The 27981-nt window shown below is 48.8% G+C and overlaps 14 protein-coding genes across 17 annotated transcripts; 9 read left to right on the top strand and 5 right to left on the bottom strand.

Annotated features, from left to right (window-relative positions):
* Nucleotides 1-146: 146 nt before the first annotated feature.
* On the top strand, nt 147-1304 carry FOXG_07507 (uncharacterized protein). The gene has a single exon (XM_018386091.1). It carries the CDS (start codon nt 206-208, stop codon nt 986-988), a length of 783 nt encoding a protein of 260 aa, XP_018243199.1. The 5' UTR covers nt 147-205; the 3' UTR covers nt 989-1304.
* Nucleotides 1305-1838: 534 nt separating this feature from the next.
* Nucleotides 1839-2998, top strand: FOXG_07506 (uncharacterized protein; the record flags this gene model as incomplete). The annotated part of the gene is made up of 2 exons (XM_018386090.1): nt 1839-2496; nt 2553-2998. 2 exons carry the CDS (start codon nt 1839-1841, stop codon nt 2996-2998), a joined length of 1104 nt encoding a protein of 367 aa, XP_018243198.1.
* Nucleotides 2999-3555: 557 nt separating this feature from the next.
* FOXG_07505 (uncharacterized protein) lies at nt 3556-4284 on the bottom strand. The gene has a single exon (XM_018386089.1). The coding sequence runs from the start codon at nt 4173-4175 to the stop codon at nt 3717-3719; it is 459 nt and encodes a 152-aa protein (XP_018243197.1). The 5' UTR covers nt 4176-4284; the 3' UTR covers nt 3556-3716.
* A 439-nt stretch (nt 4285-4723) lies between these two features.
* On the bottom strand, nt 4724-5245 carry FOXG_07504 (uncharacterized protein; the record flags this gene model as incomplete). Its single annotated transcript, XM_018386088.1, has 1 exon — nt 4724-5245. One exon carries the CDS (start codon nt 5243-5245, stop codon nt 4724-4726), a length of 522 nt encoding a protein of 173 aa, XP_018243196.1.
* A 105-nt stretch (nt 5246-5350) lies between these two features.
* On the bottom strand, nt 5351-7881 carry FOXG_07503 (uncharacterized protein). The gene has a single exon (XM_018386087.1). The coding sequence runs from the start codon at nt 7644-7646 to the stop codon at nt 5589-5591; it is 2058 nt and encodes a 685-aa protein (XP_018243195.1). The 5' UTR covers nt 7647-7881; the 3' UTR covers nt 5351-5588.
* A 334-nt stretch (nt 7882-8215) lies between these two features.
* On the top strand, nt 8216-9577 carry FOXG_07502 (uncharacterized protein). Its single transcript, XM_018386086.1, has 2 exons — nt 8216-9058; nt 9109-9577. The coding sequence occupies exons 1-2, from the start codon at nt 8511-8513 to the stop codon at nt 9413-9415; spliced, it is 855 nt and encodes a 284-aa protein (XP_018243194.1). The 5' UTR covers nt 8216-8510; the 3' UTR covers nt 9416-9577.
* Nucleotides 9578-9757: 180 nt separating this feature from the next.
* FOXG_19497 (uncharacterized protein) lies at nt 9758-12329 on the bottom strand (the record flags this gene model as incomplete). Its single annotated transcript, XM_018399719.1, has 9 exons — nt 11955-12329; nt 11773-11901; nt 11613-11721; nt 11316-11548; nt 11106-11252; nt 10762-11046; nt 10530-10707; nt 10169-10481; nt 9758-10117 (listed from the first exon to the last, which is right to left on the bottom strand). Exons 1-9 carry the CDS (start codon nt 12265-12267, stop codon nt 9758-9760), a joined length of 2067 nt encoding a protein of 688 aa, XP_018243193.1. The 5' UTR covers nt 12268-12329.
* A 564-nt stretch (nt 12330-12893) lies between these two features.
* FOXG_07499 (uncharacterized protein) lies at nt 12894-17277 on the top strand. 3 transcript variants are annotated; one of them, XM_018386085.1, is made up of 3 exons: nt 12894-16136; nt 16197-16343; nt 16425-17277. In XM_018386085.1, exons 1-3 carry the CDS (start codon nt 13209-13211, stop codon nt 17118-17120), a joined length of 3771 nt encoding a protein of 1256 aa, XP_018243192.1. In that variant the 5' UTR covers nt 12894-13208; the 3' UTR covers nt 17121-17277. The 3 variants fall into 3 exon arrangements, with proteins under 3 accessions (XP_018243192.1, XP_018243190.1, XP_018243191.1); XM_018386083.1 differs by having other exon boundaries at nt 16197-17277; XM_018386084.1 differs by having other exon boundaries at nt 12894-16343.
* A 481-nt stretch (nt 17278-17758) lies between these two features.
* Nucleotides 17759-19752, top strand: FOXG_07498 (uncharacterized protein). 2 transcript variants are annotated; one of them, XM_018386081.1, is made up of 5 exons: nt 17759-18035; nt 18098-18330; nt 18381-18649; nt 18694-19333; nt 19384-19752. In XM_018386081.1, the coding sequence occupies exons 1-5, from the start codon at nt 17928-17930 to the stop codon at nt 19577-19579; spliced, it is 1446 nt and encodes a 481-aa protein (XP_018243188.1). In that variant the 5' UTR covers nt 17759-17927; the 3' UTR covers nt 19580-19752. The 2 variants fall into 2 exon arrangements, with proteins under 2 accessions (XP_018243188.1, XP_018243189.1); XM_018386082.1 differs by having other exon boundaries at nt 18098-18649.
* A 69-nt stretch (nt 19753-19821) lies between these two features.
* Nucleotides 19822-20886, top strand: FOXG_07497 (uncharacterized protein; the record flags this gene model as incomplete). The annotated part of the gene is made up of 1 exon (XM_018386080.1): nt 19822-20886. One exon carries the CDS (start codon nt 19822-19824, stop codon nt 20884-20886), a length of 1065 nt encoding a protein of 354 aa, XP_018243187.1.
* Nucleotides 20887-21976: 1090 nt separating this feature from the next.
* Nucleotides 21977-23152, top strand: FOXG_07496 (uncharacterized protein). The gene is made up of 2 exons (XM_018386079.1): nt 21977-22196; nt 22243-23152. Exons 1-2 carry the CDS (start codon nt 22019-22021, stop codon nt 23079-23081), a joined length of 1017 nt encoding a protein of 338 aa, XP_018243186.1. The 5' UTR covers nt 21977-22018; the 3' UTR covers nt 23082-23152.
* A 124-nt stretch (nt 23153-23276) lies between these two features.
* Nucleotides 23277-25571, top strand: FOXG_07495 (uncharacterized protein; the record flags this gene model as incomplete). Its single annotated transcript, XM_018386078.1, has 5 exons — nt 23277-23390; nt 23441-23544; nt 23595-24324; nt 24379-25166; nt 25215-25571. 5 exons carry the CDS (start codon nt 23277-23279, stop codon nt 25483-25485), a joined length of 2007 nt encoding a protein of 668 aa, XP_018243185.1. The 3' UTR covers nt 25486-25571.
* Nucleotides 25572-25711: 140 nt separating this feature from the next.
* FOXG_07494 (L-fuculose-phosphate aldolase) lies at nt 25712-27138 on the top strand. The gene has a single exon (XM_018386077.1). It carries the CDS (start codon nt 25908-25910, stop codon nt 26802-26804), a length of 897 nt encoding a protein of 298 aa, XP_018243184.1. The 5' UTR covers nt 25712-25907; the 3' UTR covers nt 26805-27138.
* On the bottom strand, nt 26773-27979 carry FOXG_19496 (uncharacterized protein). Its single transcript, XM_018399718.1, has one exon. The coding sequence runs from the start codon at nt 27768-27770 to the stop codon at nt 27402-27404; it is 369 nt and encodes a 122-aa protein (XP_018243183.1). The 5' UTR covers nt 27771-27979; the 3' UTR covers nt 26773-27401.
* Nucleotides 27980-27981: the final 2 nt, after the last annotated feature.

The raw sequence follows: 27981 nt of genomic DNA, 5'->3' as shown, positions 1-27981 counted from the left end.
GGAACACGTATGCAAAACTTCGATTGGCTATCAGTCCCCTCGAAAAGCTCTAGAAGGATGCAAGTAAGCAATAGCTGTGCCGCTCAGCAGGCACGTGCCATCAGCTTCAGAAATTGTCACAAAAAGATAAGCAGAGTATCTCACTCAAGCATCAGTCCCTAAACTTCAGCTTACTGACTCATTCACCAATCACGAACAACATAAAATGTCAGAAGCTGTATACTCAACACCAGAGTGGTATCTCAAAGCCCAGGATCAAGACGTGAGCAGCGACATAGGCCGATTGACCATTTATCATCTTGGTTTCAAGCAGGCAGCAGAAGAGAAACTAATATTCCCGCCGATTGACTTCTCAACGCAGCCTCGAGCTGTACTCGATGTCGGGACTGCGGATGGTATCTGGATGCGTGATACACAGTCCTCGATTCCTAAGCCAGTTCAAGGTCAACATACCTTCATCGGCACTGATATCAATACTTCTTTCTTCCCAAATACGACCACGCATGTAATCAGCTATGTAAAGCAAGACATCAAGGATCCTCCGCCAGAATCATGGCATGGGTGTTTTGATCTCATCAACATGCGCATGATTCTCATCGCCGCTGGTTCCGGCTTAGCTCAACGCGCCGTGGTGAGTGATCACATCAAACTTCTCAAACCAGGTGGATGGATCCAAATTGGCGACTGCGATCGTATCTGCCCCACTCTCGAGAATGAGAACCCGAGGTATCACGATATGTTTGCGTGTATCAGAGCTGTCTGTCAAGCCTCAGGTCTAGATCCTCTCGAAGCACCAAAGATGAAGTCTTGGTTGGTTGAAGCTGGGCTAGAGGACGTACAAGAGATGACAGCTATGAGGGCGGTTGGTAAGAGGAACACGGATGAGGAGTTGGGGAGGTTGGGGGTTGGAGCGGACTTGATTATCGCCAAGGGGTTTGCGGCTGGTGCCAAGAGTGAGTCTAGATACGATCTTGGGGGTCCCTACTAATCGTGATAGCCTTGAGCCCCTCTCTGAAGCCGTTGCCGGATGAGAGGTTGGATAATCTTGTTCAAGATCTGGAGACAGAGTTGAAGGATATAGGAGCTTACTTTCCCATGCGCTTTATTTGGGGCCGAAAACCACTCTAAGGGTGAATTTGATGTAATGATTACTGTTGGAGAGTACTTGATATGAATAATGTATTCCAGTACTTCTGTCATAACTCTCTTTAATTTCAAGTAATGGCGTCTGTATTAGCTAGTCAACATTGAGACTCCTTAGAAGAAGCAGCACAATGCAGGAAAACTACTTCGGTCAATTATAACACAGAAGTCAGTTTAGGTCTAAAGCTAACCTCGAGGCCTGAGATGTTACAACGCAGCAAATCTTTCCTATAAGTTGAACTCTTCTTTTCACTTTGCTTCCAAGGTGAAAACTCCATCTAAATCCTACACAGTTCTATTGGGTCTGGGCTGTGGCTTCGTGAGACATGCCAGTTTGGTCATGAACTCTGCAACCTTAACCAGGTGATCGGAACCAAACACTGATACGCTAGCGCAAAGGGACCCACATGCATACCGACATTTCAGCACTATCAGTCAGGTTTAGTGCATGATCCTCAGGCATTTAGAAGGCCCAGAAACCTTCTAACGCTAGCCTAACAGTGGGCCACGTGGGGACTCAAACTTATCAGCAAAGATTTTTTTTTCCACGATAGCTTCATGTTCCGGGCTTAGACCTATTTCAAGATAGCGCCCGCCACCCACTTTAATAATTTTCTCCTTCTTTATCTTTCTTTCTCCCCGGATTCCACTCCCTGTTTACTCCACGATCTTTAATTATTACAGACTGGGTCAAGATGAGCACCCTCGCGCTGCCTTCGAGCAGCTTACCGCCTTTATTCACACTCTCTAAACGCACCGAAGCAGATATTTTCAACGCGCTGCATTACTTGGCGGCTATTTACTGTCCTTTATCATTCCCTTTTTCGAAGGAGTTGGGGGACTCAAAGCATGCTTTTGCCGAGGTGGATTCGGGATATACCTCCGGAAACGAGGATGACGAGGCGGAACTGACACCTGCGATTATTCGTGCAGATGTTCATGAGAAATCGTTTGCCGAGCGCTGGTTGACGGGACTTATCTCGCGCGTTGAAAGTTTGGAGATCTTTTCATCGGAGGAAGCGAGTCAGCGGGCGCTGGACCAGGCGGCGTATATTTTTGAGTCACTGTTTGCCAGTGTCTTGGATGAAGATGATCAGAACTCTCCGTTTTTGAGAGAGTTTTCGTTTGATATGAAAGCCCCTGGGGAGGAGAAGAAGCAGATTTCTGTTCAACTGAACGACGGACTTGCGGGGACGAATGATACAGACTTTGAAGACGTGGGACTCCAAAGTTGGGGTGCTTCGATCGTCTTCTCGGATCTCATGTGTACAGACCCAGAAAGATTCGGTCTGACAAATCTTGACCCTACCGAACATAATCGTATTATCGAGCTTGGTGCAGGCACCGGGCTTTGTGAGCCTCGTTCTCGGAAAAACTCATTCCCGCTCTGGGCATCAAACGACTCCAAGATCATCGCAACAGACTACCACCCAGCCGTTCTCTCAAACCTGGGAATCCAACATCTTCAATCAACTACCCCTCCCCCTCCCCCGTGCAAGCTTCCCCCCTCGACTGGGCCGATTTCTCCAACTCGGCCCCCTTCGACGTCCCAGCAACCATGCTCTTCGCCACCGATGTAGTATACGCTCCCGAGCACGCACGCTGGCTACGAGACTGCGCAACACGACTTCTTTCAGATGATGGTGTTTTCTGGTTGTTGGTTACGATACGACCTAATGGGAAGTTTGCGGGCATTGGAGATACTGTCGAAGCTGCTTTTGCGGAGAGGGATAGACTGCGTGGGAAGAATGGGAGGAGATTGGATATTTTGGAGAGGCAGAAGTTGGATAAGAGGAGTGGTGTTGGGAGGGGTGATGAGAGTCATTATGAGCTTTTTAGAATTGCTTGGGCGTGAAGATAGATGGTTAGAGACTTTGGTTTTCAGCGATACTCAATAGAGGAGGATAGACTTTAGATTTAGACATACAGGCATGATAGGCATGACAATAGACTAGACGTCGAGACAAATTTTAAGATTGATAATGCTCAGTCTTATTCCCAAGTCCATGAGACTCCGCATCACTGACATACGATACCCTTTAATGAGAAGACATGTCTTGTATCGTTGTATTACTCAAATGATATGACCAAGCTGCTATCAGTAGTGTCAAAGCTGTTGGTTGTGAATACAGCCCCTTGTCAAGGAATTGTCACACAACCAAAAAGAGATCCCTCTGGCTTCCTCTTTGAGAACCACCTTTCCAATCTGGCCATAGATGTAGTACGATCCAAGCGTCTCTTTCTACTTCAAAACAGCCTCCTCCTACGGATCCCCCTCACGATCCCACGGAAACCTATTCTTCCACAAAAGTTCATCCCGTGACTTATTCGCCGATATGACAACCGTGCACGAATACTCGCTAACATTCATACTAACAAGCTTATAAAGACGGTGAGCGAGAGAGCGATGAGGGCATATGATGGGAGAGATTAAGGTAGCTCAAGTAGTTATTAGGACCGTATCATATATATACCTCTTCACAAGTACATTCAGCCTAGTGCCATCGAATAAGATGCTAAGGTCACGACGTCTGCATCTCATCTCAACCAACATGCACATCCCAAACTGACACTCACTCAAACCCCTCAACCCCCCGACAATTGCTCCCACAATAAACCGGCCAACAATCCTTACACCCCGGATCAGGCTCCTCTCCCTTATGAACCTCACAATCCGGTTCCGTAGCCCTCACAAACTCATGAAGGTGGTGATCCGGACCCTCCTCCCTCCCCACTTCACAATCGCACAAGACACTATCATCTTCTCCAGCGTCTTCTGCATAATTGGCCATTGCTTGCTCATCGTTGACGTAAGCAAACGCAAAGATGAGTTTTAGAGAGTCCGGGTCGTAGTCTTTGTGAAGAATGGCATTATCGTAGAGTTTGTTTATGACGCAGAATGTATCGCCGTGTTCGTGGAGATGGTCTAGTTCGGCTTTTGCGGCAGTGCCGGTGCGGACTTGGGGATGGCGGTGGAGAAATTCCTCAATGGTTTTGGAGGGAGCTTTGGGGACGTTTGCTTTAGTAGCCATGATTTCAATTGCCTTCAGTATGGGTTTAGTGATCAAAGGTTGCAAGCTTTATTTATTCACGTATAATAAGATGATGAACCGTCGGTTTGCGTTGGATGCGAGTTTGTTTAAATACTTCTTGAATCACAGGCTGATGAGCTGATTATACGCGCCGTCAAATCGTAGGTCAGGAATTTGTGGCGAACCCCCCCGGAACCTGTACCCCAAGAACAAGCAGGGGCGGCGCTAAAAAACAGAGCCGCTCGCACGTTCATGCAGCCAGGGAGTAAGAAGCATAGTGCATAACTTCACGATATCCTCACAGTCGCCATAAATATTGAGACAAGGTTTGATCGTCCGAGCTTGTTATTCATTTGAGATAAAAAGAGAAGTGCCAAAACAACAGATTTACATTTGGCACACTACATAACTGCCAGCTACCCTTACATCGATGTTATTCCTACCAAAACCGGATCTTCACCATTGAATCATCCCTCCAGTGTCTTTACAAACCTTACAAAGGGTCAACAATTCAACCAAGTACTCCATATTCCCAGGTCAACCTTCCCTCAAATACGCTCGAACCAAGCCTGAATCATTCCCGACACGCCCGGAAGACCAAATCCATCCGTATCCATAAACACCTTATCTTCACTCCCAAAAACCCTCCACGCCAGAACCTCCAGCCCAACGTCCTTCACCTCCCCAAACTCAGGAACCGAGCCTGGAAACTCCGCCAAACTCGGGCCCGTGCGCGTAGTTGTATCCTTTGTGATCTTGCCCCCCCAGCGATCAGGCATCTTCTTCATTTCCGCGGCGGTGATGACAACGACTTCAAGATCACCGTGTTTCTTGAGGCGCGATTTTTTCATGGGGATCAGGGTGTAGGAGTTGAGGACGGGGTCGTGCTTCATCACGCGTAGGGTGAGGGCTTCGTTGGTGGATGTGGCGGCGGCGCCGATGGCATAGCGGAGAAAGGAGCGGAGATAGATTGGGTTGCGCTCCTTTAGGGTGAGAGAAGTAGCGTTAGGGGGAGAAAGGACGGCAGGGGCGATGTGATCAGCCTCGGTCTGAAGAAAGGGGTGAGGCATGATTGCCATGTGAGTTATTGTTTCCGGCTGTTGTGATGATGAGTGTGGAGTTATCTGAGATGAAAACCTGGGAGGTGGGAAAGAGGTTTGAGTTGGGATGAGGTTCCAGGAATGAACTTGTTTTCTTATGAAAGGAAATGCTAGAGTAAATAACAAGGTAGGAGTGTTCGCTGTTCCGGTGTCGAGACACCGCGAGAAGGTATTCTGCCACTGTCACTCTGTTCATATCTGCAGCTACTATGAACATGTATGCCTAACGCGAATGCCTGCTGCCATTGAGCAGAACATTCAAGAGCCTTGTCAAAAGTTCAATCATTATCAACTACATACAGACAGTGGCACCTCATCTCATCGCCAGCTTCATCTCCTGCCCATCCGCTCCATCTCCAATGTACGTGTCACACCACCTCCCAATCCTCTCGAACATATCAAACCAAAACCTCTGCTGTTCAATCCCATGCCCCTCACCCGGGAACTTGACAAACTCGCACTTCAGCCCCCAGTGCCTCAACGCCCTCCTAAACCCCTCAGCCTGTGAAAACGGACATCGTTCATCTTTATCACCGTGAAGGATCAACATAGGCGGGATGACCATCTCCCCTGTCTCTTTGGTATGCTTCACTGCACTGGCGACTTCCCAAAGCGCACTGCCCTGTCGATTTCTCGTGTCGTCGCGGTTGAGAGTCCAGATTGTATTACCCCCCGCAAGTTCGATCTCGTACGTTGATCCGAGGTCAGCGCTAAGGGCAAGACTTTCAATATCGCATACTCCTGCTCCTGCAATAGCTGCATTGAAGCGCCACCCCAGACCATGAAGACCATTGCGCACGCTACACAGATACGTCAAAAGACCACCTTGACTCCAACCTCCAACAATCAGCTTCTTGGGGTCTGCAAAACCCTTCTTGATAGCATTATCGGTGATAGCCACAACATCAGCGTAGTCATACTTCCCCTGTCCACCCATACTATACGAAGCGAATTTCTCACCGCGGCCACTTGAGCCGCGATACTGAGGGAGGAGAATGCCGTAGCCTTTTGAGAGGATGTATGGGGCCCAGTTGAAACAAGTTGTGTCGAAGGTATCAGTGTCGCGAGATGTTGGACCGCCGTGGATGAGGACGAATGTTGGGAGGGGTTCAGTTGGCCTTTTGTCGGAGTTTGCTTTGGATGATGGAGTGAAGTAAAGGCCGTCGAGTTCGACTTCATCGTCGGTGGAGCGACAGGTGAGGACTGTGCTTGAGCCGAGGGACCTGTCTGCAAGTGGTTTTCCATGGTTGGAGATTTTGATCTTCTCCTTTCCTGACTCGATGACGAAGATGTCGTATGGCGTACCAACATCTGACAAACTCGCTGCAAGAGTTGAAGCACCAGTCTCTGGGTTGATGAAGACATCATAAACCCAAAACTCCTTCTCCTCATCAAAAAGATCATCGCCCCCCAGCTCACTGATAACATCGACAAACCTAACCTGACGTTTTACAAGGACCTTACCACCAACTACATGAAGCCCTCCAGCATCATCATCAACACCACATGCAACCCTTACGAAACCGCGAGTATCGGCCTTGGGATCAGTCTTGTAAACCGCTCTTCCTCCCGTATCTTTATCAGCAGGTACACCTGTGATGAAGTAAACCTGCCCATCTGGTGCCCAGGTAAGATCATACGGCTCGTTGATGACCTTGCAAAGCTCGGTGACCTCGCCATTCTCGACATCGACGGTTGAGATAGTCGTCCCAGTCAACATCGCCTCTTCGATATGAGGGCTCTCCTGACTCATAAAAGCAATCCTTTTGCCATCGGGACTCCAAGAAAATTCACCAACGTGCTTATCCCCACCCACGAGAACCTTTGTCTCGTGAGATTCCACATCAACGAGTCTTAATCGCGCAAAAGCCCATTTCTCGCCCCAGACTTCAGGATCAGGCTCATCCTTCTCACTCTTCTCCTTCTCATCCTCCGATTTCTCATCCGGTGAGACATACGCAATAGTCCTCCCATCAGGCGAAAACAAAAAAGTCTCAATATCCTCCTCATTCTCAGCATCAGTTATAAGCATCGCATCACCACCATCCAATCTCAACATCCAAATCGCCGAAGATTCACCAACTTTCGCACGATCTGACAGAAACGCTACTCTGTTTCCGTCAGGGTGCCATTTTGGCCAAGTGTCGTTGAAGAGACCAGATGTTAGTTGGCGAGATGAGTTTGGTTCAGAGGATGATGCGATCCAGAGCGTTGACAGGGCGTTTTTGCTTTTGCGGTGGCCACCGATGAGACTGGTGGAGTACAAGAGTTGTCGGCCGTTTGGGGAGAATTTGAGGACTTTGGGGACTTGGAGATCGCAAAGTGTTTGGGCAAAGGCTTTGTCGAAGCCAGGAGTGGTGGACTGGGCCATGATGATTGAGGGAGGGTGAATTGTGTGCTGGGAAGCGCAGTGAGGGGCTCTGAGGGGTTGCTTTAGGGGACTCAAGATTCAAGAAGCTGGGTTCGGAAGCGAGAACTGTTGAAAGGCCGCGAGATTATGATCTTAAATAGCAAATTTTCTGTGAATGTTCAATTGAATGAATCCATTCTCATTACATCATGAATCTGGCTTCATTGGCTTTCTCAGATTGCAGTGAGAAATAACGTTGACTCACTGATCGACTCACTAAAGTAAGCGTAGATCAACCACCTGATTGGTTGGCGCGTACAATCGCGGGATACCCACAGCGGTTTGCTGACTGAACCGCTAAAACCCATCGCGATGAAGAGATCAACTACAGTTGAAGGACTCCGCTGAGCATCAGCCCTACAGACGCGTGATGTGACTCATTATGTTCATTTACTTCGATTACATGCATGGTATCTGTCTTGTCGCAATGCCTACCCAATTGGTTCAAAGCTGGTAATAAGCCGAGTCATAATGCAGCTTACATGCAGCAAGATGAATCTCCAGGGTCAGATCATGATCAAATGTGGTACTGGGAGAGCAATCATCAATACTCTCGATCTCAAGCCGGAAAACAAGTATAACTTTAGTCCAAACTGAAGAGAGTTTGGGAATTCGAGCGGCCATAAATGCCGTGTCACAGCAAGTGCCACAAGATCGACCCAGTTGCATATTGATAGCCAATCGGCGACAGAATGTGTTGTACTTGCAGCCAGCACAGCCTTGTTCTCCCCAAGAGGCCTCCTCACAATTGTACCTTATTCAGCTCTGCGATTAGGCTACCGATGAGATCCATCATCTCGCCTGCTTTATCTTAATGAAATCAAAATGGAAAAAGTCTGGTTCAAGCTCCGCCAAGCCGATTATCCCCCTCCCCCAGAGGATGCCATCCTCCACGGCGACGGCGATGATTCCACTGCACCTCTCTGCCTTGGCCACTTCATCTCTAATCTCAAAACCCTCGGCTTCCCTCTCAACCATGGTTCAATCCTCCCCTTTCCCCCACGCATGCGCGTCTTTTGCAACACTACTCTCAACTTCACATGGGATGACACCAGATTAAGGTCTCCGGGCACGAATCTCGCAGCTGGCGCGCCGATACTCGCAGCTACCGGCGTCACAGCCAAGGCTAGTTTACAGTTTGCGTTTATGAAGACTGTAGAGAGCCATGAGGCGTATGATCGATTGGACACCTATATAGTGCAGCCTACGAAGGGGTATATCGAGGATTGTCTGGAACAAGATCAGTTAAATGCCTACGTGAAGGGGAAAGTTTCGTGGTCCATGTTTATGATCACCGGTATCAAAGTCGCCCGTGCGGGGAAGCGAGAAGCGCAGGAAGAGACCAACGTGGCAGCTGACATTGGTCCAGAACTGTGAGCCTCGCTTCTCATTATAAATATCAGCTAATATTGATAATTTACAGTGATCTTCCGTTGGTTGCTACAATGCGGGCTACAGCCACCAACAAGCGCATCGCCTCCCAGCGAGTTTCTGGGGAGCACCCCGGAGACTTCATCTGGGCTATCCGCCTTGCCAAGATCCACAAAGGCTTGCTGATGAAGGACTGGTCAGTGGATCCGTACACCAAGAGAGCTACGTTCGCAGGTGGTGATGATAGTGAGCTAAATGTTGAGAGCGTATTGCGGGACGAAGGCTTGGGGGGCTTCACGATTGTCGAGGATGATAAGCTTGACGAAGTTGTGATCTTAGATGAAGGCCCGGAAAACTAGGCTGATTGTTGATGTGAATTTCTCCTGTTATTTAACGCGAACGCTCCTCTAGTTTGCCCTCTCCATAGCTTGTGACAGAACCTCCCTCACACGCTGTCTATCTGCTTCTCGACTGACTCCGTGCCTCAAAGGTAATAACTCCAGTGGTGATATGTATCTTAGATTACCTGCTGGCTTTGACATAGCACTGAAGATTGCCAGCATACCAGGCAATTTGCCTACGTCTTGTGCTCTAAAGATCGATGCTTTGTTATCATTCTGTCGTGAAAAGTCGACAATCCTAGCCGCAAGTCCCGCCGCTACAGCCGTTGCCACTGTTCACAATCAGCAGGTACATTCTCCTCAAGATCCACGGTTCTTACTTGACGTTCCGCTCATGCGCTCATTCCTCCTCTGATCTGGATGTTGAAACCCCTCGCCTAGAATAGCAAAGTTCTGCGTATCAGCACGAGGTTCCGGATTAAAGCTTGAGCTCTGATTTCCAGTATTGGTAGAGTAAATGCACATCGTACTGAGATTATGGCGAGCTGGGAATGCGACAGTGTTTGTGTTCTGCCAATTCGACGCTGCGGCTATCACGAGAACACCAGCGGCTTTGGCTCTCGTGACGGCGTCATCGAGTTCTTTGGAGTAGTTGCGGAAACCAGCTGAAATGCTGATGATGTCGACGGAGCGAGGTGGTTCGATGGCCCAGTGGATAGCCTGATTGAACAGTCAGTATAAAATGCGGCGTCACAGGTATCGGAAACAGACTCTCGCCATCCGAAGAGGCCCTTCAATCTCATCAGCATGGTCCCGTTCAAAGACCCTTGCGATGTATAGCCTAGCCTCCTCATACATTCCCTGAATTATCCCAGCACAGCAAGTACCGTGCCACGAGTCATTCGCAGGAACACCAGTAAAGTCCTTATACTCAGTTTGGTAACGGTCTCTCTCCTTATCATGCAAACCAGAGTCGATGATGGCAATCTTGACCCGTCCGTAGGGATCTTTTCTGTCTCCTCGCATAGCTCTGATCAGGTCATCTACCTCATCAAGCCAATCGCCAGCCGTACGCTCGTTTTCGCTTCCAAAACTGTAAGCCATTTGTCGAGGTTTTCTGGGGAATAGTTACCTCTTGATGAATGTGGCTCTGAGACTTCGTGGCTTGGTCCCTCGTCGAGTGAGGTCCCCCCAGCTCATCTGGGAGACAACAGACTTCACATTAGCATCGTAATCACTTATCCATACTTCGATGTCTTCCAGAGACTTCAAGAGGCCTCTTTGAGATATTTGTGGCGTCTTGTCCTTGACTGTCACGCTGTCAGTCTCGAGGCACATATAAAATATGATAGAAAACTCCCTACAGTCGATACAAACAGCATCAGCGTATCCCTCTCGTGACATAATTGCCTTGTACCTCTGCTCTCCATCTTCCTGTAATGCTACCAACATAAATCTGATTCTTGCTTGTGTGTCATCTTCGGCGGGTATTGGAAACTCCCTCCAACCGTTAGCCTGGGTACGTAGACTGTAATCAGCATCAAACAGCCGAGAATCCACGATTTTCTCGTTCTCCATAGGGCCACGGACGAACATTTCCCGCAGTCTGTCCTGAGCAGCTTTCAAATACGCAGCGAATAGCTGTGCATCTATCATCAATGCGACAATCAGTTCTCAGAAGATGCGTGACATTGTTTGGATGGCTGACCTTCACGTAGATCGAAGTAAAAGTGAACATCGCCCTCAGGTCCCTGCTGCCCTTGAGTCATGGCTTGAGGTACCGTCGTATTCTGAAGAGTAACAACAAGCCTACCGAGAGGGTTGGTTTCGTGACATATCCGTGTATATGAGTTAACTGCAGTATGATTTGTTAGTAGCAGCACCAAAACACTACTCTGCTTATAGCAGTCAGACTGACCTCGTACTTCCCAGTCTTCTTCGCCCGAATGAGATTCTCTGGAGAGGATGCAGAAGTAGGACTGAGGCAGTAGGTTTGTGAGAGCCTGTTGACCTACACCCTTCTCCGTATGGGGCGATTGCAATACGCCAAAGTGTTTTAGCTCGACACTTGACGGCTTTGGAAGTAATGTTGTGGTGTTGAACGAGTGGAGAATAACTTTCATTATTTTGGTAGACGGGAACACCCAATCGCTTCTAAAGATCAGTTTCCAAGTACAATCCGAGTGTTCTCGAGCAAAATCTGGCAGAGACTTACTTCTGTATCATCTCCATCGTTCTGGGCCTAACTGTCGTGCCAATGCCACGCTCAGAAGATATTCCCTGCGAAGCGATGGTCTTCGACAAGGTTTCAACCTCTCTAGAATCTAAGCAAAATTAGCTGAAGAGCTGACACCTATCAAGGAGCGGTGTTGTACATATCGGCGATACTTCTGATAGTCTCACAATGACAAGTTGTAGCGTTTCTGGCTTCAGTGTCATGATAAACCACTTGCGCAGCCCACTAGGATGTAGTTCCTCTCTGAGGAAGCTCTTCCCTTTTATGACTAGTTCTAAATCAGCTCTTATCCTCAGGAACGTTTTTGTTTAGGTTACTTACGCTTGTAGGTCAAGCCGTCTGAATGCGGTTCATCTACACAGCAGCACCGACACTTAAAGACTTTTGTCTTCTTCTTTACCGTAGATTCACGGAGACGAGCTTTCGGGCAGACAACTACTTCCTCAGGAAATGAACCAGACCCGGCTTTGCTCGCTACAACCCTCTCACTGAGTGTGAAGGTTGCCTGTGAGCTATCGGCGGGTGGCTTGGATTGGAAAATCCGGTCCGAGAAATTAAGAATTTCCTTCTCCAGTTCATCGAAGACTTTCCTCGCATCTTCATTCTCTAATCTGCTTGGATGTAGCGTGTTCATGATTGGATGTCGTAGGTTCTTTCAGAAGCACGCTCCGTGAACACACAAGAAGACGATCAGGCTGATACGGAAAAAGCCTTGCCAGCGGCGGTGCTGCTGCGGCTGATTCTGACGGTCACGTTAGGCAGCGACACAGCCGATGTTTCAGCCCATCCTCGGGTTGTTCACCCGAGCCTTATTTTGTGAGATACAATGAAGTGAGTATGGGGGTGAGTTAGTATTAAACCATGTTTTCTTTGAGTTATCCCTCTTATATGCTGGAAGTCCTTCTTTTCAGTTACTAGCAGATACTGGTGTTGAGAATTGACCTGAAGATACTTATTTCTTGATCACCGCAATGTATGCACCCTCCTCTTCGATCTACAGTTTCTCCACCTGAATGTGTAATCCCTCGCATGTCTTACAGAAGCAAACGCGGATAAGTATCTCATAATATTATTGGCAGCAACCCCGCTGATCAGACCACCTACCCCCTCATTATGCATGTAATATGCATGTTCATCACACAATCGTGGGCTGCACATTCATGGCTCATGTATCTAGGTCAAGTAAATTGAATCGAAAGTGGGACAGATATAACTTTGTGACAAGGTCGCACTCTTCAAGACGCAAATGTACTTTTAGAATCTAAACTGAAATGTATTATTCCATAGAAAGTTGATAGGTTTGTCCCTCATCCTCATGCACCATTGAGCGATTATCTACAACCCCTTTTACCCAATTTCACACCCGCCTTACTCGGGCGAGCACTGCGGCTGAGGCATGGGGGTTGAAACTCCGTACTACTTAGTCACATGCTTGGCGATGATGCTTTGCGTGCAGAGTAAGCAGTGCAGGTTTATTGATAAGAACAACTGCTCTTCCTTCCATTACTCGGAAACAGCTCCAGTTGATATTCCGCTGTCATCTTACCGACTAGAAACCAGTTACTCGACCTCAAGATGACTAGCCGCCACGTCTTCACCCAGCGACTGAAGTCGGGGGTCCTATTCTCAGCCCCGGGTAACATGCTAGCCATGCCCGAGGGAGGCTGGGGCGACGATACACCCATGAACCGATCAAGAAAGCCCAAGAAAAAAGTCAAGAACCGTGGCCTGGATCAGTTTTCTCACTGGGTAGCGAAGGTGACACCTTTTGACGAACCATATGATGATATCGGCTCTTTCACGCCGGACAAGGATACCCGCAATTCTGAATACAGACCCTACTCAATACCACCGTATCCCGAGCCTCCAGTAAGACCTGAGGTGACACTATGTCTACCGATGCTCAGTGTTTCTTTGACGGCGACTGTGGACGGCACAGTCGCTCATACAGAGCTGGTGCAGAAGTTCCACAATCCTTCTGATGAAATGATCGATGCTGCAAAGCACGTTTTCCCTCTATACGATGGCGCTGTCATCACATCCTTCGAATGCACAATCGGTGATGAGCGCCATGTCAGAGGCGTAGTCAAACCCAAGGCACAAGCACGAAAGGAATTTGAAGAGGCAGTCCGCGACCGAGTGGCAGCTCCCGCTCTGCTGGAAGAACATACTCCTGAGATCTTTGAGACGTCTCTTGGAAACATTCCCGCCAATACCACGGTGGAGATCAATATCACGTACATCCAAGAGCTGAAGGTGGTCATGATGGAGACGGAAGCAACCGAGGGCATAGCTCTCACCATTCCGATGTCTATCGCTCCGAGATACAGCAAGTCACCAATCGAGTGGGAGCCTGCATCGAGAGTACCAGAGGAGAAGCTTGACATATGGATCAAGGTCATGGATAATGGAAAAGTCAACCATGAAGGTTGTGACGAGGAGTCAGGCTACCTCCTCCAGTTTGAGGGCTCCAAGCCTGTCGAATACTCCAACATGCTGGAAAAGGATGCATCAACTAGAACCTACTATGTCTGGCACCATGAGTCAGAGCCCCCCGTTCTGAGAAAAGACTTTGTGTTTGTCATTCAGATGAATGAAGACCACCAAATCAAGTCAGGAGCCATCGCTTGTGCGGCAGATGACAAGGGCCTCGCTGCTATGAGAGTAAACATCCGACCTAACGATCTTTTCCGCAGCGCCATTATTCCCCAATCTTTCACTGGAGAGATCTTGTTTCTTCTTGATCAATCTGGATCTATGGGATGGTCAAACGGTTCACCTGGCTATGGCAGACGGCGTACGGGAGGACGAAAGATTGATGTTATGCGGGAAGCAATGCTCCTAGCCCTTTCAGGCATACCGTCGACTTGCATCTTTAACATTATCTCATGGGGATCAGCAACCGTTGGTTTATGGGGAACCTCCCAGCCCCACACTGAAGACAACATCAGAGAGGCCAAGCGCTACGTCTCCCAGATTGAGGCTACTATGGGTGGAACGGATCTCCTTCGGGCGCTGGAAGCAGTGGTGAAGCGGCGGGTTCAAGAGCGAGAATCTACACAGATCATCATCCTCACAGATGGTGAGCTGGAACCCGAAGATTCGATCCAGTTCATCTGGAAGAAACGCCAGCTGTTCGGGGATAAAGTTCGGTTCTTTGCTCTGGGCATTGGAGATGAAGTTTCTCATCGCCTGGTCGAGAGTATTGCGGAGTGTGGTGGCGGCTACAGTGATGTAGTTCATACCACGCAGACGCCGAGATGGCATGATCGACTGAACCGTCTGCTGAAGTCGGCTCTGGAACCGAACAGCTGGAGTTGCGACATTGATCTCGGTAGTGGTTTTGAAAGGAAGAACTTGGTCGATTACAACCTTGCGCATGATAATCCTGCCGATGGTAGCAATATACCTTACATCCAAGCCCCATTTCCGATCTCATCTCTCCATCCTTTCAGTTTCGCGTCTATTACCTTCCTGGTCGACCTTCGTCATGGGGGAGCCATCCCCAAAACTGTCACCATAAACACAACAACTCTCGGGGCAAAAAGGAAAACTTACGAACTGCCCATCGAGATATCATCAGGCAGCAACGGCACAATCCATCGATTAGTGGCCAAGTCAGTCCTGCTGGATCTTCAAGACGAGATGAAGCGTGGAACATCCGAAACAAACGTCGGAAAAGCAAACGCAGAGAACATTGGCACGACATATTCCATCACCAGCAAGTGGACAAGCTTCGTAGCTGTATCAGAGAATCAACCTACGCAGACCGTTGAGGAGCAAAAGATGAATCACTACAAGGCTCTCTTTGACGAGATAGACATCGAAGAGCTTCTCAATGCCGCCGATGATGATGAAAGTACAACTTCTGGTTCGTTGAGCAGTATTGGCTATGGTACCCGTCAGAGCCCCCGAATGAATACCATGGGCCCACCTCAAGTGTTGGGCATTATGAGATCTTCGGAAAGTTTTGAATATGGCCGACATCTAGAGTCTGCGAACCGAATTCCAATACCAGCTCCCATGCCGTTGCATTATGCGCCACCACCAGCACCCGTAATGAGCTCACGACACTTCACTCATGGTCAGTCAGCTCCCAGTCAGAGGGCAGATTCTTCTTTCGAAGAGGAAGAAGTATTAGACCATACGCGAGCGGATACTGCAGACGGAAGTCCTCAATATAGAGTATCGCACTTAACACCATCTACAGCACAGGACTCCCCAAGTCACGAACTTATGGATGATGCTCCAGCTGATACAGCTAAACCAGCCGGCGTTGAGGCCTACGCTCAAGCAGTCGCTAGGAAACGAGCTTCTAAATCTTCGTACCCTTTGCCCTTCAGGCCGATGGGTAATCGCAGACCTCGACTGCCAAAGGATTACGCTTATGATGGAAACTCAGATGATGATACAGCTCAAGATTCTCCGCCTCGGAATGCTGCCCAAAGTGCTTCGTCGCCCAGAACCCCCAGTAGAGATCAAGACGGCCAAGTCTTCGAGCCGGTATACTTCAAGCCAAATCCTGCGTTCTATTCACCATCACCGCTAACATTCCACGAAAAGGTGCCACTTCCCAATCCTATTGTCGCTTCTAAGGGACTTACTAAAAGCATCCATCGAGTCATGAAATCTGCCGAAGGAGAGGTTGCGGATGAGCCCACGGTTCAACCCCGCGCCGATCGTGGTTTCTTTGAGCGTGGTTCATCAGTGGTAAGCGCAAGATCACCTCTTGAACACGGATTTCCCTATAGGAGATATCCTGTAGTCAATTCTGAAACTAATATAATTAAGTCGGGTAACGCTGGACCTTGGTGTTCAGACCACGATTCAGATCACGATGAAAGAAGTCAGAGCAGTGTTGGTTCGCCATCACCTCCACCAACAGTCTATGGCCCCCTGGACTGGCAGTTTGCGATGGAGTGTCAAGACGGTCAGGGTTTCTTTGACCTTTCTGGTAAAACACAATATCTACACTTGCACTTTTGTCCAGAAACCGCCAAGAAGTTCGGTCCTAAGATTTCCGAGCTTCTGCATAACTCCACGACCCCAGAACAAGAGAGGGATGATATATCTGCCAGGGTACTTGACACGTTGATGATGATCGAGTGTTACAAAACGCACCGGTCGCAGGAGGAAGATACCTGGGATCTGATGATGGAGAGGGCGTGGGACGCCGTAATATCGGTTCTTGGACTTTCCGATGAAGAAGAAGAATTGGAAGAATTGGTGGGTCACTTGAGGGGAGCAATGATGCACGCACATTATATTGCTGCAACTGGAGTTACGGAATCGGAGAAGGATGGTGATATTGTGAATACTGTGAGATGCCCGGCCTGTAATGTGGTATGGCGAACAACGAAGCGGTTCTGGTGTCCTTTTGATCACGACTACGACAACGAGGCTGATGAGATTCTAAACTGGGATGATTTTTGGAAACATCAGGTAGGTCGGGGACATGTCGTTTGTACTCAGACGGTTATGTACTAGCAGCGAGGAAGGGCAGTACGGGGAGATGTATAGATTACTTTCCATATTATCTTTTTTATTTGAGGCCTTCTTCATTCTTACATCATGTCTTTGAGGCTTGCTTGCTGCGCGGCGGCATGGATATCCAGACCTATTGCATAAGTAGCGAGTTAGGTACCCTACAGCTGTATCCTCGGATACGAGAGCCGGGTCCTTGCGGTTCGCGCTACTTGTTGATAAGAAGATTGTATTAAATTTAAAGAGTTCATGCAAAGTTTTACACTGACCTGCTGTGAGTCTGACAATATTATGCGCCCAGCCAAAGTGAACGTAGCGTCGTAACAACTATTGGAAATCTTGCAAATGATTAACTGTAACGACGTTGAAATACATCGTGCTCACAGCCGGTAGCAAAGGAGATCAAGAAAACGGCTTCCTGGGGACTCCAAAGCAGTCAAATATGGATATAGATGCCGACTTCACCCATGAATAAAGGCTATAGTAAATGACTGCAACAGCAATCCACGGAAGAAACGCAGCTCAACAGAGCGGCATTGAGAGTCCACGCCCGCTCGGGCCGTCCGAATCCCCACTTTTCCAACTGCCGATCTCTTGCGGAGATATCCACAGGCAATGATCGACATCAAGGTACCAGGGCAAGCTACGTCAATTGCCGTGTCTTTTCTCCGTCTTGCTCTTTACACCTTTCTTTCTACAATTTATATCTGAGCAAACACGACAGAGATAAAGTCTGGGACCCAAGTCACAGAGGTCGAGCGTTCCATAAGATCTGTCGATATTTCAGTGTCGTACACTATTGAAGACATCATGGATCCAGACAAGACCAGCACAGATGGCGCAGACAACATGAGGGGTTCAACGGGTTCGCAACCTCTCCTCTCAACGCCCGACATGGACCGAAGGATCAGACACGCCGTAAGGCCAGGCTCTCTTCTCAATCTCCAAGCTCCAACTCCCAACTCATAAGCCAAATCTAGTTCGACCGTCGCGTCATGCCCGTCGTCTGCTGTCTCTACGTCCTATCGTACCTCGACCGCGGTAACATCGGCAACGCCAAGACCGCCGGTGCACAAGAAGCCCTGAACCTAAGCTCCGATGACTGGTCGTGGGTTCTCAATTCGTTTTATATCGCGTATATCCTGTTTGAGTGGACGACTATGCTTTGGAAGATATTCCCTGCTCATATCTATGTCTCGATCCTTTGTGTCTGGTAAGTCTCGTGGAGCTTGTTCGCAATGTTTACTGCTAACAGAGGCGAAGCTGGGGAACGGCTGCAATGTGTTCTGGGGCAGTGCATAATATGACCCAATTGATAGTCACGCGCATCTTCCTCGGTATCTTCGAAGCTACGTTTGGCGCTGGTGCTCCATTCTTCTTATCGTGTCTGTATAAAAGAAGAGAGCTGGGTCTCCGGATGTCTATTTTACTTGGCATGTCTCCTCTGGCAAACACCTTTGCGTCAAGCTTAGCATACGGCATCACCCATATAAAAGGGTCTCTAGCCCCATGGAGATTATTATTCATCATCGGTAAGATCATCCCCAGCATAAATGGCCGTACTGACTTGAGGCAGAGGGCGCACCGACCATCGCCTTCGCTCCCGTGGTCTACTTCTTCCTCATCGACTCCCCCGCAACCGCCAAGTTTCTCACTGAAGAGGAAAGATATTTCGCCGTTCAGCGCGTACAAGGTCCCGATAAAGCCAGGAAGAACGTCAACTGGAGACAAATCCTCGCCGGAATACTCGACTACAAGAATTACGTCCACTCCATTATTCACTTCTGCTGCAACTTTTCGTTTGCAGCTTTGTCCAACTTCCTTCCCACGATAGTCAGTGCCATGGGTTACAGCTCTATCAATGCCCAGGGACTCACAGCGCCGGCTTATTTCACGGCGTTCCTTCTCTGTATGGGAGCTGCGTTCTTCTCAGATCGGTGCGGAAATCGTGGGTTTGTCGTAGCTGGCTTTGCTGCCATGGCCACCGTTGGCTATGGTCTGCTTGCAGGTATACAAGATATCCATCGCCCGGGCCCCAGATACGCTGGTGTATGGCTCGCAGCCTGCGGAATCTTCCCAGCGCTCTGCATCAACATTACGTGGCTGCTCAATAACCAGGGACGCGATTTAAAGAAGGGAGCAGGTCTTGCCATTACGTTGATAATTGGGCAATGCTCGTCTCTCCTCAGCAGTTACATGTTTCCAAAAGAGGACTCGTAAGCCACTTGTGTATTTTGTGCTTGAAATATAGCTAACAACGGGGTAGACCATTCTTTGTCAAGGGTTGCGCAATTGGCTGTGGTATGAGCGGTGCTATTGTCATTCTGGCGTTGTTCATGCATTTCGCCCTGGAGAAAGAGAACAAGCGTAACGAAAAACTCTATGGACCTTTGGATAACGACGCTGAGGTTGATGCTGCAGACGAGGGAGACCAGAGCAAGAACTTCCGATACCTGACCTGAGTAGATAGCGTTACCAATTAGACGTCATGCGTTCTCGTTTTCAACCTGCCCACCATGTCAGCATTAGGCTGTAAGGCATACCAGAAGGCGGATCAGGGACCCCAACCATAGCCTAAATGCCAACTAAATCAATAAAACAATTTCTCATCTGAGATTCAAACTTGCATGTCCATTCCAGTTGATCTATATTCTCACTTTCTGCTAAGGCCTCGGCAACATTCTGGAAGACAGGTCACTTCGCAATGGCGACAAAGGCAGGGCCAGTTCACAGTCCAAGCAAACCGTCACCAGGACTTGATATCTTCAAAACTCCAGAGAATGCGAGGTTCTATTCAGCGAATATGTACAAGAGTCTTGATGCAAGCAAGCGGGAGATTCGACTCATTGAACTATCTACTCAAACTGGCGGCGGTATACTCGAGTGCAAGCTACTGCCTGCGACGTTGTTAACCGACGCACGAAAGCAGTATTTGGCTTTATCCTATTGTGCAGGAGACCCGATCGACACAAGGGACATCTTGGTGAACGGGGTAAGATGCAACATCTTTGCGAACTTACATCATGCACTGGTACTCGCTCGCCGTTATTGGATTCGATCCGCAAGGCAAACCCCACTTCGACTTTGGATCGATCAGTTATGCATCAATCAGCAAGACTTGAACGAGAGATCACACCAAGTCGGCTTCATGACGGACATCTACCAGGGCGCGGAACGCACACTGGCTTGCTTATCGGCATCAAAAACTAGTGGGAGGGGAATGAAGTGGTTGATCGACCTGTGCGACGCTGTTCCTTCTCAAGAAGACGATGAACCATTTGATTACGACAGAGAAGACGAAACAGACAACGAATATAATACCAACTCAAGAGACGATTTCGGCAAAAGTAAGGAAACATCCAACACCTTCAAATCTGAGCGTGTTGGGGATGATAAACAACAATGGCTTCGCATACTTGACTATCTCAGGGACAGTATCCACATCGAGAAGTTTGTGAATGGGTGGATTGCATTCTACGACGTATTGTCCAGCCCATGGTGGAACCGAGCTTGGATCTGCCAGGAATTCCTGGTATCCAGTCAGGTCACCTTCATGTTCGGCAACTATTTCGTCTCATGGGAGCAGTGCTGGAGAACCATGCAATCCTTTTGCGGGATACATAGATCCGTCCTGATATATCGGAATTACTTCCTGGAGCGCGAAGACCTTTCGGTTGCTGTCCTGAGGATCGCCAACTTTGCCGTATTCTCAACATTGTTCACGAGAGAGACCTTAATCGTCAAGTCGATCATGTGGGGATGGCTCTAAAGATGAAGATCCGCTGGGGTGGAAGTATGGATATAAAGGCTCTTCTATCACATTCGCGATCTTGCAGGTCTTCCGATGATCGTGATCGGGTATATGCCATTGTCGGGTTAGCTTCGCCGGGGTATCAGATCTCCCCCGACTATTCACACGATATGACCGCAGCCCAGGTCATGATTATGACTACCAAGGCAATCATAGAGAAGGAAAATAGCCTGTATATCATAGTCCAAGCTACTACATTGGTTAGATCTAGGAATCTCGATGTGCCTTCATGGGTCGTCGACTGGACCAGTACTGAAGCCTCGGATATTCGAGATAATCATCCAGGGAACAAGCTGTTCTACCGCCTGAGCTGGATACCCCAAGAATCTCCAGAATATACTTTTGAAACCATCACAGACACGATCCAGCAGACACAAGCACACATACTAAGGGTTTATGGAACATTTATCACAAAAATATGGCTAGAGCCAAGGAAAGGGCTGTTTGCGGGATTCTATACCGCCCAGGGATGGCAAGGCGGAGCTCTTTCTTCAATCACCGACAGAGATGAACTATGGATCTTACACGGGCTCAGAGTACCCATTATCCTGCGGCCATATCGTGATGGGTACCAAGTCGTTAGCTGTGCTTTTCTCACGGGACAGCGGGGTAAGGGTTTTGGAATACCTGTAATATCCATTGTAGAGGGTAGGGCTAATAGGAGTCGCATAACATTGTACTAGCGCATATCAATATTTATGGAATGATAGTATAGGCTCTGTTCAGAATTATACGTGTAATCCGATGCGTAATCCCCGATCTCTGGAAGTTTAGCATTGTCTCAGCTAACTTCTAGTTTAGTGAAACAAAAACAGATAATTATGTTCAACGGGTTGAGTGAGCTACCTTGGTAGCCGTCTACAGTAGTGCCTAAAGAAGCATTACCTAAGCGGACCGTTCTCTCCGATATGAATAGTAGCCATAGATTACTGGGGATCTGCGTAGTTTGTCTCCAGACGGCTTGATATCTAGAGCCCAGCAAGGTGCTCAAAAGAATATAAATACAGAGCTTTCCTCCTGTCAACTAGACAGATTCTCAAACCCTTCAATCATCTTTCGTTTTGTACCTCAGTACCCTTCAATATTCAAGATGGCTTCCACCAAGCTTCCTCTCGCCGCTTGGTCTCGCATCACTTCCAGCAAGCGCCTCTACCGATCTTCCCAAGCCGTCTCCACCATCGATCAAAAGATCTATATCTTTGGCGGCGAGTTGCTTCCACGTGAACCGGTTGATAACAGAGTTGATGTTGTCAGCCTTGATGCTCAGGGTATGTTAGCAGTCAAATACTATCTAATCCTTGCTGATTTTCACAGAGCATGGTGCCCAGACCCTTACGGCTCCTGCCGACGCTCCCTCACCTCGAGTTGGCAGCCCGAGCACCACCATTGGAAGCAGCATCTTCCTCTTTTCCGGACGCGGAGGCCTTGAAATGAAGCCAGTTGAAGAAAAAGGCGCTATCTGGCGCTACAATATAATCGAAAATACCTGGGACTTTATCAAACCCGCTGATCCTTCTGCTCTGTTCCCAGATGGTCGAAGCTACCATTGTATAACGTCAGATGGAGTTGATCAGCTTTACCTCCACTCTGGATGCCCTGAACAGAATCGTCTCAACGACCTCTGGGCTTTTGACGTGACCAAACGGGCTTGGAGTGAGTTACCTTCTGCACCAGGACCTGCGCGCGGTGGCTCCTCCATCGCATTTCACGATGGCAAGCTGTATCGCATGAACGGCTTTGATGGAACGACAGAACAGGGTGGCGCCCTGGACATCTATAACATTGATACTGGCTCATGGTCTACGGTGACTTACAAACCCGATGGTGTTGAAGGTCCTGAAGCACGAAGTGTAGCAAGTCTTCTGTCAATTACAGTGCGGGGCAAGAATTTCTTGATCACCATGTTTGGCGAGAGAGACCCAAGCGCTCTAGGCCACGCTGGGGCCGGAAAGATGCTGTCTGACGTCTGGGCTTTTGACATTGAGGAAAGTACCTGGCAGAGAGTGGAGATTGGTGATGATAGACCTGTTGCTAGGGGTTGGTTCGACGCTGATGTTGCGCGGGACGAGAATGGGAAAGATGTTGTAATCGTTCATGGGGGTCTTGGGGAGGATAACCAGCGACTAGGTGATGTTTGGACATTGCGTTTCTAGGTATTCAGGGTATTTTAGTTAGCTTATCCACATAAAGATGATTGTCTTATGCAAGAATCTGAGAACTCCACATTCAAGTCATGTCAGCGGCATACGGACTCCGTGACTCCATCATACTAAAAGTCTACCAATTAACGGCGAGAAGCCACCGCACTTGTGATATTCAGGCTTAGTGCAGTTCTTTAGCTCGAAGCCATGGCCTATGTCTTTAAAGGCACCACGGAGTCCGATTCTCCGATGGACGCTATCAATCATCGAGACCACTCAATGCCTCCAAAGCGAGCCTGTGACGTTTGCTTCAAGCGAAAGGTGCCATGATCAATTACTTTACCCTGACTTAGACTAATCAAGGTGATTAGATACAATGTATCAAACCGGATCCCGAACAACCGTGTGAATGGTGTGCGCATCATGACCTTGAGTGTGCTGTGAAGAGGGAGTCCCAGAGGAAGTCCGATGCGAGGTAAGTCCATAGTATTGCTACCATACTATCACACTGCTGACCTATTGCAGCGCTGCACTCTCGAGCCACGTTCAGACACTGGAGCGTCGCGTTACGGAGCTTGAAGCAGCTCTCCTGCAGATGCGCTCTGAGATTAAATCTTCAACTGTCTCTGCATCGACTCCAACTGTCAATTTGACATCTCCATACTCAACCTTAAGAGTTCACTCTGATGCTAGTTCGTTTTGTATCTCTCCATACTCACAACAGGATAGTGCAGGCTCTGGTAATACTACCGACAGAACGCCAACGACCCTCTGGACATGTCTCGGGCAACATTGGTACTTCAAAGGCATACCTATCAACTCAGCCAAAGGCCGTGAGTGGATTTTTTCCAAAGTAGGCGAAAATATCTCTCTGGATGGCTTCCGTCTCTTTGGTTCGCAAGCAGGCAATTCCAGTACCTCTTCGGCGCTTTTCAACTTCCCGGACAGACACGCAGTTGAGGAGTCTCTGAAGTCGTACTTCAGCTCGCCAGGGCGCCTCGTATACCCTACCATCGACCCGGTGCTGATTGAAGAGGTTTTGCTAGGAGCTTATGCTGATTCTCAACACCCTTCTCCCGAGGGAAAGGCTTCATCGCAAGCGTGTATTTTAGCATTTATGGCCATGAATTCACGACTGAGGGGTGCGCATGCCCAGTCTTGTGATGGTGATGTCTATGTACGCGCATCGCAATGCTATTTATCCCAAGCCATCAGTCAGAGTACGTTGGAAATTCTACAAACAGTTCTCATGCTGGCAAGTTGAATTTCTATCAAGCCTTGCTCTTCTCAACTCTGACGCAACGTACAGCAAATCAGCCACCTACTATCAGGTCAGTGGGAGGCTGCAGCCACCCTCCATCCCCATGCTTGCCGTATTTTATACGATCTCAAAGGCCATATTTCACATCCCCTTACACCAAGCGGATTGGATAGCGCCGTTGATCAAAGCCGGCGCAGGCATATCCGGAACCTCTTCTGGCTATGCTACATCTTCGATAAGGACATAGCCATGCGATCTGGTAGACCTCCTTGTATCACCAGAGGCTATTGTGACTTAACACTGCCGGATGATCGGGCTAGGATATGTGACGGGCCAGCCACTGGACCCGGTACTCCTCAAGATGGGATCTTTTCCAAGGGCGATACTGTCTGTTTTCCCCAAGACCTGGACCTCTCCCAACTCAAAGAAAGGCTATGTCTGTTTCTCTGCTCTCTCGACAACTCGAGCCTATCAGATGGCACTATTCTCTGTCACGTTCGCCAACTAGACGTTGATCTTGAGTCATGGCGCTCGAACATCCCTGTGGACTACAGGCCAAAGCTATCCGTCCTTCCAGACCAACCGCTGTTCAATCCGCAACTGTCGTTCCCACAAAGGACAAGATGTATTCACCTCCAGCTCGAGCACAATTATCTAACCACGGTGATTCACACGGCTGTTCGAAGATGCGGCGCAGTGTATGCTGTCCATGACAATCTCCCCGACGATCTACACAGCGTCTATCATTCAAGCAGTGACATCTCTCTAGAAGCGAGTCGCACTACCCTCCAGATCTTCAAGTCTCATACCGATATCCTCCAGGAGAATGTGTTTGGGTATGCGGAATGCGTCTCCTCTCACTCACCCTGTGCTAACATCTACAGTCACATTGCATTCTACCCTCCCATAGCGGCCACGGCGCTGTTCCTGAACATTCTGATCCATCCTTTAGATCAGCGGGCTAGAAGCGACCTTGATATCTTGGCGGGGTGTACAACGTTATTCCAGGATATGGCGATGGAAGAGTTGACGAATGATGACATGGACTGCATTCACGAGCTCAATAGATTCGTATCGGAATTGGTCCGGCTTGGTAGCAGTGCGATATGGAAGGCAAAGAGAGAATGGAAGAGCGCAACCGGGATATCATCGTGACCCGGAATGAGAACCTTCATATAAACTTCCCGACCACCTCGTTTCGTGACCGGACCGTGTACCTGATGACGGCGATACGTCGTGTGTAATTGGTCTTGGTCAGACCTCGAAGGATCCTTATCTTACGCGCCTTCTCTTGACTCCTCAATTCTTGCAATTTACTGCCCACGCCCTGTAGATGACGCTTTTCATCCTCATATTTCAATACTACATGAACCGGATCCAGTTACCGGCCCCGCTTATGATAAGCACCAGTTGTGCTGAACGAGGCGCTTCCCCGCAATCAAGACTAGCAGAGGGTATTTAGAGGGCGCACGCCAATGATAGACGAAGAATAACAAAGACATAAAAGAGAGCAATCGTACTGAGCAGGCAGTGACAAGAATCATCATCAGACTCGCTCATACTATACAATTAGCATCATGTCTGCAACCACTACCATCCAAGCCCAAAGCGGCACCCTTACCATCGCGCCCAAATCCACCCACGGTCATGAACTGAAAGACAAAACCCCCCTGCAAGCAATGTCTCACGGCGATGTCGTCCTCAGCGGCATCCCCTCGCACCCCGACTTCTCCTCCCAGCGCCAATGGCAGCTCGAGCACATGGCCGCCGCCTTTCGCCACTGGCACCGTGAAGGCTACGTTGAAGGCATGAGCGGTCACATTTCCGTGCGCGACCCAGAATTCACCGACGCTTTCTGGACGAACCCCCTCGGACGACACTTTGGTCTGTTGAAAGTTAGCGATATGATCCTCGTTAACCTCGAGGGAGAGGTCATTGGGGGGAACCGCTCAAGGCCGCCTAACACAGCGGGGTTTCTGATCCATGCTTCTATTCATAAAGCTAGGAGTGATGTGCACGCTATTTGTCACTGTCACAGTATTCATGGAAAAGCATGGTCTGTGTTCGGCAAACGTCTCGAAATGCTAACGCAAGACGCGTGTAAATTTCGAGGCGATGCGCACAGCGTTTACGACAGTTACGGCGGCGTCGTGCTAGGTAGTGAAGAAGGAGACCGCATCGCAGCAGCCATGGGCCCCAAAGGAAAAGGCTGCATTTTAAGAAACCACGGTATTCTCACGGTTGGGCAGACTGTGGACGAGGCAGCATGGCTGTACACGTCTATGGAGAACAGTTGTCGTGTCCAACTTCTCGCCGAGGCTGCAGCGGCGAATGGCATGCCCAAGGTTCTGATTGAGGACGAGGAGGCCAATTTCAACTTTGACGTCGAGAGTGATCCTGAGATTTGCTACTGTGAGTTTCAGGTTTATTATGATTTGGAGGATGAGATGTCCAATGGGGCTTTTAAGAAGTAGGAGTACGAGATGCAGCATTATCTTGCCTTTCGCCCGCAGTGTCGTTGGTTCATTGATAGCTAGCTGATGGAGATGTCGAACCACAAAGTAACAATTAAACATGTTCTTTTGTCAAACTTGAGGCAGTATTCTAGATAGGCTGTGAACGGACCATGTTCTTTTGGTCACGTTTCCATAGAGTTCATACTGCGTGGCGTCAAGTGCGTTTGTGGATTTAACTTCCCACAGCTTGAGGATTTCGTGCCTCTTGTGTTATGCAAACCTTATCAACAACAGCTGACTTCGTGAATTATTGCTTTATTCTCTCCTTATCCAATCCCAGGCGGCCTTTCCCTTCCTAGCCTCTTGTCTTCTCTATTTGATAATATCTACAGAGACATCTAGCATCTCTCTCTGACAAGTGTCTCTTTAATTATCCCGTGCCTTTCGCATCGTAGAAGAGTAGAATGGCGAGCATGGTCGACTTCGCGTCCTTTGAGCATAAGACCTTCTAATTATATCCGACTTTCCAAAAAGAGATAGGAGGAAGCAGCCTAGCCTATTCGTTCCAATTGTAATCCTGACCTTGTGAAGACAAGAACAGCTAAAGACGCCATCCTATTCCCAGGGCCACTGTTTCGCGTACTGTTTCGTAGGCATGCCAGAAGCCTGAGACTTGGACTGAGGTTGGCCAAATGCCTGAGAGCTCCGTGAACGAGGACCATGCATCGTAGCCCTAGTCCCGAGGCTCTGTTTAAGTACATTTCCAGCAGAAACCCTAATCGCGGCCTGACTGTTCCTCTTGAGTGGAGATGCTTGAGGCTGGCCGAATGGTTGAGCGCTGCGCGAGCGAGCACCATGCATCATAGCCCGAGTCCCGAGACTCGGCTGATTTGTAAATGCTCTGTTTGGGGAGCCGGGTGGGGGCGATTGTCCCTCAGCTGCCTTGCTCTTGAATTTGGATTTTGAGACACTACCACAGCACATGATGGATGATAAATTTAATAGGGGCTGTTTGTATGTGAACGTTATGGTAGATTGACAAAGAGGGTGGCTGAATGACTGTTGGAGCTTATAGCTGGATGGGGGGGGGGGGAGGTCGAGGAGGTGGCTTGTTTTGAAGAAGGGGAATTCTTTTTCGCAATGGCTGAACGGGAGGGCATCCTTATATGGCTCTTCAAATGTGGATATTTGGTGG

Source organism: Fusarium oxysporum, chromosome 4 (genome assembly GCF_000149955.1).
Source record: "Fusarium oxysporum f. sp. lycopersici 4287 chromosome 4, whole genome shotgun sequence".
Classification (NCBI taxonomy): Eukaryota; Fungi; Ascomycota; class Sordariomycetes; order Hypocreales; family Nectriaceae; genus Fusarium; species Fusarium oxysporum.
The sequence above is the reverse complement of the archived record's forward strand: the minus strand, read 5'-3'. Positions and strand labels throughout refer to the sequence as shown.

What these genes read in the sequence shown, in the direction of transcription:
- FOXG_07507 (XM_018386091.1), top strand. Translation starts at nt 206, where the DNA reads ATGTCAGAAGCTGTATACTCAACACCAGAGTGGTATCTCAAAGCCCAG.
- FOXG_07505 (XM_018386089.1), bottom strand. Translation starts at nt 4,175, where the DNA reads ATGGCTACTAAAGCAAACGTCCCCAAAGCTCCCTCCAAAACCATTGAG.
- FOXG_07503 (XM_018386087.1), bottom strand. Translation starts at nt 7,646, where the DNA reads ATGGCCCAGTCCACCACTCCTGGCTTCGACAAAGCCTTTGCCCAAACA.
- FOXG_07502 (XM_018386086.1), top strand. Translation starts at nt 8,511, where the DNA reads ATGGAAAAAGTCTGGTTCAAGCTCCGCCAAGCCGATTATCCCCCTCCC. An exon ending in GCTGACATTGGTCCAGAACT is followed by an intron (nt 9,059 to 9,108) that starts GTGAGCCTCGCT and finishes GATAATTTACAG; the next exon opens with TGATCTTCCGTTGGTTGCTA.
- FOXG_07499 (XM_018386083.1), top strand. Translation starts at nt 13,209, where the DNA reads ATGACTAGCCGCCACGTCTTCACCCAGCGACTGAAGTCGGGGGTCCTA. An exon ending in ACGGCCAAGTCTTCGAGCCG is followed by an intron (nt 16,137 to 16,196) that starts GTATACTTCAAG and finishes TTCCACGAAAAG; the next exon opens with GTGCCACTTCCCAATCCTAT.
- FOXG_07498 (XM_018386081.1), top strand. Translation starts at nt 17,928, where the DNA reads ATGGATCCAGACAAGACCAGCACAGATGGCGCAGACAACATGAGGGGT. An exon ending in ACCGAAGGATCAGACACGCC is followed by an intron (nt 18,036 to 18,097) that starts GTAAGGCCAGGC and finishes AGCCAAATCTAG; the next exon opens with TTCGACCGTCGCGTCATGCC. An exon ending in GAGATTATTATTCATCATCG is followed by an intron (nt 18,650 to 18,693) that starts GTAAGATCATCC and finishes GACTTGAGGCAG; the next exon opens with AGGGCGCACCGACCATCGCC.
- FOXG_07496 (XM_018386079.1), top strand. Translation starts at nt 22,019, where the DNA reads ATGGCTTCCACCAAGCTTCCTCTCGCCGCTTGGTCTCGCATCACTTCC. An exon ending in TGTCAGCCTTGATGCTCAGG is followed by an intron (nt 22,197 to 22,242) that starts GTATGTTAGCAG and finishes TGATTTTCACAG; the next exon opens with AGCATGGTGCCCAGACCCTT.
- FOXG_07494 (XM_018386077.1), top strand. Translation starts at nt 25,908, where the DNA reads ATGTCTGCAACCACTACCATCCAAGCCCAAAGCGGCACCCTTACCATC.
- FOXG_19496 (XM_018399718.1), bottom strand. Translation starts at nt 27,770, where the DNA reads ATGTGCTGTGGTAGTGTCTCAAAATCCAAATTCAAGAGCAAGGCAGCT.